Source organism: Octopus bimaculoides, chromosome 1, assembly GCF_001194135.2.
Source record: "Octopus bimaculoides isolate UCB-OBI-ISO-001 chromosome 1, ASM119413v2, whole genome shotgun sequence".
Taxonomy (NCBI): Eukaryota; Metazoa; Mollusca; class Cephalopoda; order Octopoda; family Octopodidae; genus Octopus; species Octopus bimaculoides.
In genome coordinates this window covers 79,871,840-79,882,531 of record NC_068981.1, presented here as the reverse complement: position 1 = coordinate 79,882,531, position 10,692 = coordinate 79,871,840, and the positions used below count along the sequence as shown (strand labels likewise).

The following is a 10,692-nucleotide window of genomic DNA, read 5'->3' as shown; positions in this document are numbered from 1 at the left end:
GTGTTTATAGCATCTGTGATAACCTACCGCCTAACCGTTGTGCCTTGCCCCGGTGTGTGGCTGACCTAGCTGGAACGGATCCTTTTCCGCTTTTTGTGAAATGGGAAACCACCACTTGTGAGGTGCGCCATCTGCTGCCAGAAACCGTTGAAGTGTGGGTTAGAGATGCCTTAGCTGATGATGCGCAAGTATGCGCTGAGACTGAGACATCTCTGGCTCTACCTGGATGGTGAACAGGTGTGGTCACCGCATGTGGTCATCGCATGCCACAATTGACGTCTCTGCGGGACGTAGGCACATGGATCACGCGGAGACCGAAAATGAGCGAATGACAGAAGGAGTTCAGACATGCATTCGCTCTGTTCTCCCGAGCGAGCAATACCGGCAGCGGGGCCACCACTGCGGATTTTTATAGCGGGTTGGTAGAGCATATGTCTGACGACGTCCTGAGGGAGACTCTAGGCTTCGATGGGGACCAGCTTGTCAACCTGTTCGGAAGAACATTGAGGCCGAGGTATATGGATAACTTCCAGAAATCCCTGGCCTGGTTTATGCTACCGATCAGCCTTGCCAGTTCGAGAGAGGTTGTCAAGGAATGGTGTTAGTACCCCAACCACATGCTCAAGGTGCGGGCGTGTCAGTGAAACTGTCACGCAAGCCTTCGTACATTGTGAGCAACTGAGGGGATTGATAACCTATGTCGAACAACTGGTGTCGGAAACGGAAAGAGTACGGCAATCGACTGAATCTATTATCAAGATTGTACCGCCTACCTCCTTTAACAAGGAAAAGGAGGCGTCATTTTTTCTGCGTAGTAGCCGCATTTAAAGAGACATTATGGGTGACGCGTGGAAGAAGAATTGAGACAGGCAACTTCATCTCCGGACACAGGCTGGTTAGTTATTTTAACTACCACCTGTCCAGGAAGATCAGTCTGGAGAAAAGGTGCCTGTGTCAAAGAGCGTTTGAGAAAAGATGGATAAATGTCATAAGGAAGTTGAGAGCGTAGACGGTCTGAACGGAAAAGAAGGTAAAAAACGGAAGAAAAATAAAAAACGAAAAATTATTAATTATTAAAAAGAAAAAAGAAAAAAACCGACGGCTTGAACACAAATCCGAAAAAAAAAAACTATATATTATCATTTAATTTTTAATTCATTGCAATTCATTGATTCACCATTTCGATTTCATTATACTCGATTTTTACCCCGACTAACTAATGTATAACCCCAGTCCCTAAATGTGTTTGTTTTGTCCTTGTGCTGTTCCCTCTATGTGAGCCATGTATTGGCTATAAAGAAATTAGTTAGTGAACGGACAACTTGAGTCTACAAGCAGGCAGCCACTAAAGACAAATAGCCAGAAGGTTACAACCAGCCAACTATGAGACAACTTCCTTCGACTCTATAACTTTCACTAACTCACTTTCTTAGTCTGTAACATTACCATATCTCTCTATATATACAACTATGAGATCGTGTACACAGCCCGGCCGAAATGAAATCTTTTTACCTTGCATGCTTTTCCATTTACTAATTATACATGCCAACCCGTCGTGGTTTTGAATATATACAAAGTAACGGTAAATAAAAATCTCTTTACAACTTCAATCACTGTTCTTCTTCCATCTTGCATACCAACACCTTAACAGCAAACATCGTTACAATTGGTGACCTTCAACTGTAACGAATACCAACCGTTACAAAAATATAAAATAAAAGAAAACATGTTGGGAGGTGGGACTCTGTCTTGAGCTTTGTCTGAATCCAGTACCCTCTCATCTGCATCCAGCAAATGAATCTCCTTCAAATGTCTGATAAGGACTAACGACTAAACACACCTAGAATCTTTTATGCTTTACTAAATTCAAAGATAGAATTCTAAAATTGAATTTTAAAGCCATTTTGGCTAACCCCTACATTTCTATTTCAAGTTGATTGGCTACGTTTATCTTTTCTTCTCAAACATTTTCGTTTTTTGCGTTCCTGATAAATTATCAATATTTGCCATACTTAGCAGTGAACAGCAATTTTCTTATAGACCAGCGTTAAAAATCTATTTACACAATACAAATAGAGCAATTTTTTTATTTCGTTGGTAAAGTAGAAAAATTCCTTTTATTCCTTTTACGAGGCTCTAAATAATAATATATTTTACACTTATATGGAACAATCTAAAATATTTTTGGCTTTCTTTATAATACTACTTCTTAAAAATGTTATAATTATCCTTACCTTAACCAAGCTTAAACGACGTGGATCAGTTCCTGTGTATTTGTGTCTTGCTAACAAAGCAGCTACTTTGTAAATATTTATTTCAGCATCACGCTTTCTTCTTTTTAAGTATATCTGTGGAGTATGATAAAGTCTCCGTGGGACTTCCATAAACTTACTTTTTGGATTATGCATTGATTCATTTGCAATTCCATCCTTGGAACTAATCTGATTTTGATTAACCTTCACAATATCTTGTTTCGGATGACTCCAGGTTAATTTATTGAAATCATTTTTAGATGGCATTTTACGATCTTCAAAACTGCAGTTTAAGTAACACTCCGGGATATTTTTGTACTTATTCGGTATTTCCTCAGAAAATAACAGAATGGCCATTGTTTGTATCAATACAAACAGTTCTTTAATTAGTTTGAACATTATTAAACTGTTTTTAATGCTAGACGCTAGGTTTTATAACAACACAATGACCATAATTGAGATGGGATGAAAAATGTTATTGTAACATATTTCAGAATAAACGAATTCTTTCAGTCATTTACAATGATGTCACTCGTTTCCTACTGTAATATCCGGGACATGCTTCATCGTCTTGCAGTTCTGCAGAATATTGCAAAGCTGCGGCAGTTTGCGTATCTGAAGATATGAGACTTCCTCACCAAATAGTAAATCAGTTTCATTTCGATTAGATAAGAAAATGAGAGCCTTTAAAGGAAGAAAAAGAAGAAGAAAAGTGGTTGAACACGGTCAGGACTACTAAAAATAAAGGTTAGTTTTATTTGAATGATTAGTTGATGGCTCTAATGAAAAGAAAAATAGATAATACTAACCAACGGACGGAAATCTTTAAAGAACAGAAATGCAAAGACTGGCGTTTAAGTCTAGCCTCGTGGCGTTTCGTAGAGAAAAGATTAATTTCTTCATTCGGTAGGACGCCGGTCTATGACATGGAACTGTTAGCTGTCACAAATAGTGAGCTGAACCAATAAAAGCAATGTAAAATAAAACATTCGGCCAAGAAATACGATGAAACGACTGCATTAGATTGACACTTAACTTATGAGTAAGTAATTTAATGTTTTATCCAGCCGACCATATCCCTCCTATAAGATATACTTTATTAATAATCTTAATACATAATCTCGATATGAGCACCAAAAAGAATTAGGTAAATTCCGTGAACTCTTGCGATTCGCGAGTGATATTCATTTTATTTATACAACTAAAGAGCTTGAAGAGAGCAGGGACCTCACACATTTCCATCCACTTTTATAAACATATAGTTTTAGGTTTTAAAAATGTCTGTATACATATAGTATAGGGTGTAGACAAAGGGGCCAACTGCAGGAGGGACTGAGTTTGCAGCCCAGTCTAGATTTCCGAATGAAACAATTATATTACACGAGCTTCACATATCTCATTTCCCTCATTTAAACCATAGGAAGTTGTGTCTAGACACAGGAAATTAAACACATGCAATCATGTCCTCAATAATAAAACAGTGTTGCATATGGCACAGATAGTAAGGTCGTCGGACTAAATTATTTGTCGAACATAGTTTTATGTCTTGGTTTTGAATTCACATTTTGAATTCACATCACGCTGGAGTTTAATTTGCTCGTCATCGTTTCGGGATAGATAAATCAGTGGCGTTTATACTAGTCATAGGAGGCCTGCGGTATTTTATGTGTGGCACAGCCTAACGAAAGATTACCTTGAATTTTTAATAGTGCGGCCCGCCTTATGATGAGTCATGTTTCATGTGGCCCTCTTCTCGAAAATGGGTTACCCATGCCTGATTGACGTTTAGTCAATTCAAGACCACCACTGCAAAAATCATCCTGGTGCTTATTTAAAAGAAATTATAAGGAATAAGATAGATGTGAAAAGAACATATAAACGTATACAAGAAAGAGTCAACAACTAGAGGAATTCACTCTTCTTGTAAATTTAGAAACGCGCCTTCCAGTCAGGTATTATTAATGATACGAGAAGCCCGACAGTATCGTTTGCAAATTCTTGATTGTTTTTAATCAGATTTTTTTTTTACTGTGCACACTCGTTGGGGTTAGTTTTAGGGTTAGGGTTACATGGTGTGCACTCACTTAACCTTCGCCCATTTTATGTGATATAGGACAGAAATAATTATAAAACAATTGAGTAAATATGTTTAAGACGTATTCAAGTTTTGTTATTCTTAGTTTTGTTTTCAGTTTACAGAGAAAATAAATTACAGAACTTATAACTCAGTAGCTATTTGGCCCCTCGTATCATTAAATAACACCTGACTGATAAAAGTAAATTACCTCTCCTTGTATCATCCGACATGTTCGTTTTTATTCGCGAGTGTTCGTTTTCCGTTTGTTTTATTTTTTAGTATCAAATATCTAAAATGGGCGAATCTTTCTAATTTTTTGCATACGTCATTTATTTTGTATATGTTTTCCATTTTCATAACTTTTTTTTTAATTGCATTTCATTTTCTTGGAGAGGCACGTTTCTAAAGGAGCATCAAATTTACAATATATTATTTTAGGTGATAAATCTGATAAATTTAACCACTTACTTGTTTTCTCAAAATGATTTTGAAATGAATAGTTTTGAATTCATTTTGTTTGCTGGAATAATTCTGTGAAACTATATAATCTATTAGATTGTTTTTAACATAGTATAATCTACAAGGTTATTTCTGTTATACAAGACTGCACCGTGAATAAGGAATACACCAGTAGACTGAGGCATTGTTTGCAACGTTGTTTTATTTACTATATCCTGGTCAAACAGGGACATTATTGATATATTATTTCTGGTCAAATGATACATTATTTAAAAATAGAAATATTAATACAGGTCTATATTTAAGAGATGAGGAATTCTGTACATTATTTACATTCGACGGATATTTGTCCTCATCTTGTTTGTTATTAACACAACTTTTCGGTTGATATACCCTCCAGCCTTCTTCAGGTGTCTTGGGAAACTTTCGAACCTGGGTTCTCATTCCTAAGGTATTTTTATATGTTATTATTATTATTATTATTATTATTATTAGTTTAACCCCAAGATTCCGGGTTCGATTCCAAGCAGTGACCCGAACACTAATAATAATAATAATAATAATAATAATAATAATAATAATAATAACATCGAAAAATACCTTAGGAATGAGAATCCAGGTTCGAAATTTTCCCAAGACACCTGAAGAAGGCTGGAGGGTATATCAGCCGAAACGTTCTGTTAACAACAAACAAGATGACGACAACTATCCGTCGAATGTAAAGAAATATTAATATTTCTAAGTCTCTCTAAAGGAGACTACGGCAGCGGTACTGATATTAAGATACATTATTTCATATGACAATATTATAATATTTCACATCACTTGCATGTATAATATGCACCTTGGAATAATTTTATAATATGGCATAAATAATCTATGTTTTCTATGAATGTTTCTATATCAACATTATTAGCATCAAACTCAAATTTTGTTACTTGCATATTTTGACAAGTCCGAGAATGTAGCCATACTCAAAGTAACTCCAATTCTTAAAGAGAGCAGGGAACTTGTTTCATTACAATTAATTTTTAACCTTCCAATGCATGCAATACCACAGTGATAGATCTAACATGAATTCTTTAGATGTAACCTTGCCTGCTGCAAACTATTCAGCAAATCGTGAATGTTACAACTGTTCTTCGATTCCTTTGATGGGCACTAAATTGCTCCATCGAATACCAAATACTCTGAGTAGCCGCCCGACGTTAAATGTCTACAACTTTGTTTCGTGGCAATATGTTAAAAACTGCGTCAACAGGTTTCAGATTTATTGGTCTAAATATGTAATTTATGTCGTTTGCTTTGCTTTGCTTTGTTTTTTTTTGTTAACTCTACACTTGATGTCATAGATCATGTCACCTAGGTAATGGTTCGAATTTGCAATGGACATGCTCAATATTCTACAGGATTACAATAACATTTACCTACATGTGTCTTATTTTTTGACACTGATACTATCGGTCAATACTACAAACATGAAACTGAGTGAACTGATTAGCAACAATATTATATGGAACGGCCAGATTCACGAGGCGGTTGTCTGGAAGCCATGTTAAGCTACTTTTCACATTTAAATGCTAAAAATCTTGGTTCACTGTTTCACTCGGTGGAAAAGTTCATGTTGACTGATATAAATGGTAATAGACTACTATTATAGTTCAAGACACTTAGTTTAAGATGCTGATATAATTCAAGACATACAACAAAATACCTGTAGCTGTTATGAACACTCAACTTGTAAACTGATATTGCAATACTTTATCCTCCATAACGTGGCAATAATGCATCTCTTCTCTGTTTGCGACCACACAAAATATGCAGGATAGTGGATTAGACGAAACATGTATATACAACCACAAGGAATATACAATTATAATCAGTTCTCGGTAAGAATTCAATTAAAAATGTTTAAGTTTGCCATGATATATAGTGTTAGCATTAAAAAAAAAAGTTTTAATGAGGTAGTATAGTTATAGAGTTCTTAATGTATTGTGGATGTCTGTAAGCTGATTAACTGCATTAATAATGTTTTCGAATTTTGGCACAAGGTCAGTAAGTTCGGGGGAGAGGGCAAGTCGATTACATCGACCTCCAGTACTCAGCTGGTGCTTATTTTATCGTCTCCGAAAGTCAAAGTCGACCTCGGCGGAATTTGAGCTCAGAACGAAATGCCGCTAAGCATTTTGGCCGGCGTGCTAACGATTCTGCCAGCTTGCCGCCCTTTTTAAGCACATTAACAATGATATTTTTTATATTTTAATGAAATCCTTATTGAGTATTGCTTGAGAGTGGCTTTATGATATTAATTTTCTCTGTAGCTGTATGCTTTTTTGGGAACTAACCTATTTAACAGTAACTAATAGTTAAAATATACAATTATTTTATAGCAAATATAATTAATTATGCTTATATAAACGTTATTCATTTGCTATTTGGTGTATTACAATAATTTCTTGGTATTCATAAAATTCTGTATCACCCAATGATAATAATCTGTTAGCTATAGATTGTACACAGCCTGACCAGACATGTAAACTTAACTATATTGAATGTAACAAGATTATATAACATCGAAATTGTGATGTGTCAATTCTCAAACATATACGGTTTCTCTAGTCTTAATCCAGAGTTAAGCAACAGAAATAGTAGACATTTTTATACAGAATTAAACAATATTTTCTCTCTCTCTCTCGCTCTCTCTCTCTCATATATATAATGTATATGTATGTATGTATGTATATATATATATATATATATATATATATATATTATTCATTCACTCTTATCACATATCAGTAGAAGACATTGATGGAATATTTTCATCGAAACAGGCATGGCAATGCTGTCTTAAGGGCAAGGGCACGCTGGGCAATTGCCAGGAGGCCTCACGGGTCTAGTGACACAATTCTCATCTATGTAGGTTATGGCTTGCTGTCAATAAATTCTATAAGGGTCATTGCGTTGATCTACTCGAAGGCCTATAATGCTGCTAAAACGGCTCTGAGACCTGATGTAGATATCTGAGATAAAAAAAAAAACCGTGGGTATTGTGTATTAGCATGGACATTAGTTGCTCAGTGGATATAAATATTTCAGTTAAAACACGTAAAAAATACATTTTTGGATAATTACTTCGAACCCTATATTTTTATTCAGATTAAAAATTTACATTTGTACCTTTGTTCATTGGTGTTTTTGGATTAATTATTACGGTCTAAGCAACAGTCTTCTAAAGTTTAAGCTCCCAGAACAGAAAAGAACTCGAGTTAATTTGAAAATTCACTTTATATGTGAAAAAAAAAATGCAAGGCTTTCTTAAAGTTTAGCATGTAATTATATATAGTCATTGACTTCTAAAATCAAATGACGCAATATTATTTCATAGGAATCAGCAACATTCCATATAGAATAAGTTTAAAATAATTAAAAATAGAAGTTACAAACATAATCAGTCAGTTCCCCGAGAAATGTGAGATATCTTACTTTCTATTTTTACGTTCGGATTTTTTTTCTCTTTCTGATAACTTTGGTGGTAATGCTCCAGGGGTCAATTTGTCGTAAACAAATTTAATCTTTTGCCAACTTGACTTTATTTTTATAACCAAATGAACTTTGAGAGATTTTATCGGTGTTACACATCACTTGTACACCCGATTACAATCTACTCGGTTCTGTTTTGTTGTATACTCACAGGAGATTAACTGATAAGAAACAATTAAATGTGCTATCAGTTGCATTTTTTTATACGTGATTAAATAGCAAAAACTTCAATAATACTCGCTCCGTCGTTGAAATATTCATTTAGGTGAAAAATTTCGATTTTGTTTACATTGTGCGGGAATATCGCATGAAAAAAAAATTATCGCTATTATTTCCTTTAATTTTCTCTCGGCCATTTATTTACACAGAGAAATTTTACATTTACATGGAAACAATGTGGCATAATTATATTTAATTTTCTTTCGTCAAATTAATCGCTTCTAAACAAATAATACTGACCTATATTTCGTATCAATTCATACAATAAGGGCGTAATTTGATTCGCTATCTTTAAATGGTTAACAAGTTCGCCTGGCAACAACAAGGTTTCGGGTTCGATCCTACTGCGCTGAACCTTGGGCAAATGTTTTACTATACCCTGCGAGTGGAATCTGGTAGACAAAAACCGTTCAGAAGCTCATTGTACAACCTGTGCCGTTGTCGCCGATTAAACCATTTCACACCAATTTAGTTTCTGAGCGAGGAAGGTATTCAGGCATCAAACTGTATCAAAATGGCGAAGAGACACGTATCATGAAATTAAAGTCTATTGAAAGTTGAAGCCAGCCCGTAAGACTCAAACCCGCATCTCTTGTAAACATGAGAGTCGTTCTACCATTGGACCAAAGCAATCCTTCAAATTTCTCTATTCATTTTAGAAACTTCATTCTTATCAGCGAGAATTGTATGGATATCTATACGCCTGCGTGTATAGATATCCATACGTACACACGTATACACACACACACACTGACATAATAGACACAAAGTTGTGCATGCACGTCCACTTTCATAACATATATGCCATTTTATGAATTTCCGTACCACAGGTACACACGAGTGTGTGTGTGTGTGTGTGTGTGTGTGTGTGTGTGTACACGGAGCAAGGAGTGAGTTCTAATACAGAAAGTGATTTGGAGGAATATCGTAATCGATAAGGTCAGCTTTGACGAAAGAACTTTGACTACTCAGTTGATTTATTTACTGATAGTAACACTTGAAATAAAATACAGTCAACCCAACAATCTGTGTTAATGAGTTGGGCGGGGTGTGCATGTCTTTCGCTAAAAGATGAAGTATATATGTAAAAAATATCAGCGAAAAACTTTATGCTCTTCGAAGAAAGACCTTAACATCGAGTTACAAACACGTCTTTGTTACTCTCGCCATTAGAAATGCAGTGAACTAGTTCTGGCCCGTTCGAAACCTGTATCCAGCGAGGATATTCTTCGCTAATTGCGATACTAAAGAAAATAAAAGCTTACGGGTTTTGTGCCTAAATTCATATCATAGTGAAAGTGAAGTTAAATAAGATTTACATGGCTGTGATAAAAAGATCTATGCTGCTACATCTAAACCAACCTTCTCATAATTTTGTTTATTTCAAATTATGTGGGTTGTCCCGAAAATAATGCAGGACATAACTTTTTTTATTAATCAACATAAGTCATTCAAATTGCGCATATTGGTAGAGTAACTCTTTCTCTATGGAAAGCTACAACTCATCATAGTTTTCACACAAGTAATGGCTTTGTGTCATCCTGGAACCCACCCCTTGAATACACTTTGAAAAAGTTTAGGTACACACTGCTGTACCCACTTTTTTATGGCTATTTTACCTCATTTATGTCATCAAATATTTGCCTACAAAGACTGTCATTCATTGGACCAAACAGTCATTTACTCGGAAAGGAAAGTTGGGGCGGGGTCAAAAAATTATATCGGTGGGTCCTTCATCACAAATAACTGTTACGTGGTAGTAGGGCGTGCTAGAAATAACAAAATCTTCCTTTTCTGGGGAAAAGGAGCCGTTTACGCGTGATTTCGATGTCACATTCGTTGAAAGTATGCGAAATAACCAGGAAAAGAAAAACAAAAACCCTGTTGGTGGAAAACTCCGAGGTATCTCCCCCCCTCCCCACTTCCATTTCGGGAAAAAAGTGGCGTGCAGCGGGTTTGGGGGTCAGATACGTTGAATGCACTCGAAAAACCTCGTGGAAAAAATTATTTCACACCGAGGTACGAATGGGTCCTTTACGAAATATTTACCTAACCATGCCTAGAAGGAAGGTGTCAAATTACACTACAAACAAAGAGTACTGTGTTAAGGCTATGAGTTTACAACCCGAGTGAAATTGGGTC

The 10,692-nt window shown here is 35.6% G+C and overlaps 2 protein-coding genes across 4 annotated transcripts in view; one reads left to right on the top strand and one right to left on the bottom strand.

Annotated features, from left to right (window-relative positions):
• LOC106877086 (uncharacterized) overlaps positions 1-3,143 on the bottom strand; it is a 59,545-nt gene extending 56,402 nt beyond the window's left edge. The window contains exons 1-2 of one of the 2 annotated variants that reach the window (XM_014925875.2): positions 3,062-3,143; positions 2,235-2,936 (exon numbers count right to left, since the gene is read on the bottom strand). In XM_014925875.2, the coding sequence (XP_014781361.1) occupies positions 2,235-2,651 (417 nt within the window). In that variant the 5' untranslated portion in view covers positions 2,652-2,936; positions 3,062-3,143. The other variant, XM_014925874.2, reaches the window with a different exon arrangement.
• A 41-nt stretch (positions 3,144-3,184) lies between these two features.
• The window catches only part of LOC106877085 (sterol O-acyltransferase 1), an 87,635-nt gene continuing 80,127 nt past the window's right edge, over positions 3,185-10,692 (top strand). The window contains exon 1 of one of the 2 annotated variants that reach the window (XM_014925870.2): positions 3,185-3,294. In XM_014925870.2, the coding sequence (XP_014781356.1) occupies positions 3,291-3,294 (4 nt within the window). In that variant the 5' untranslated portion in view covers positions 3,185-3,290. The remainder of the gene's footprint in view (positions 3,295-10,692) is intronic. The other variant, XM_014925871.2, reaches the window with a different exon arrangement.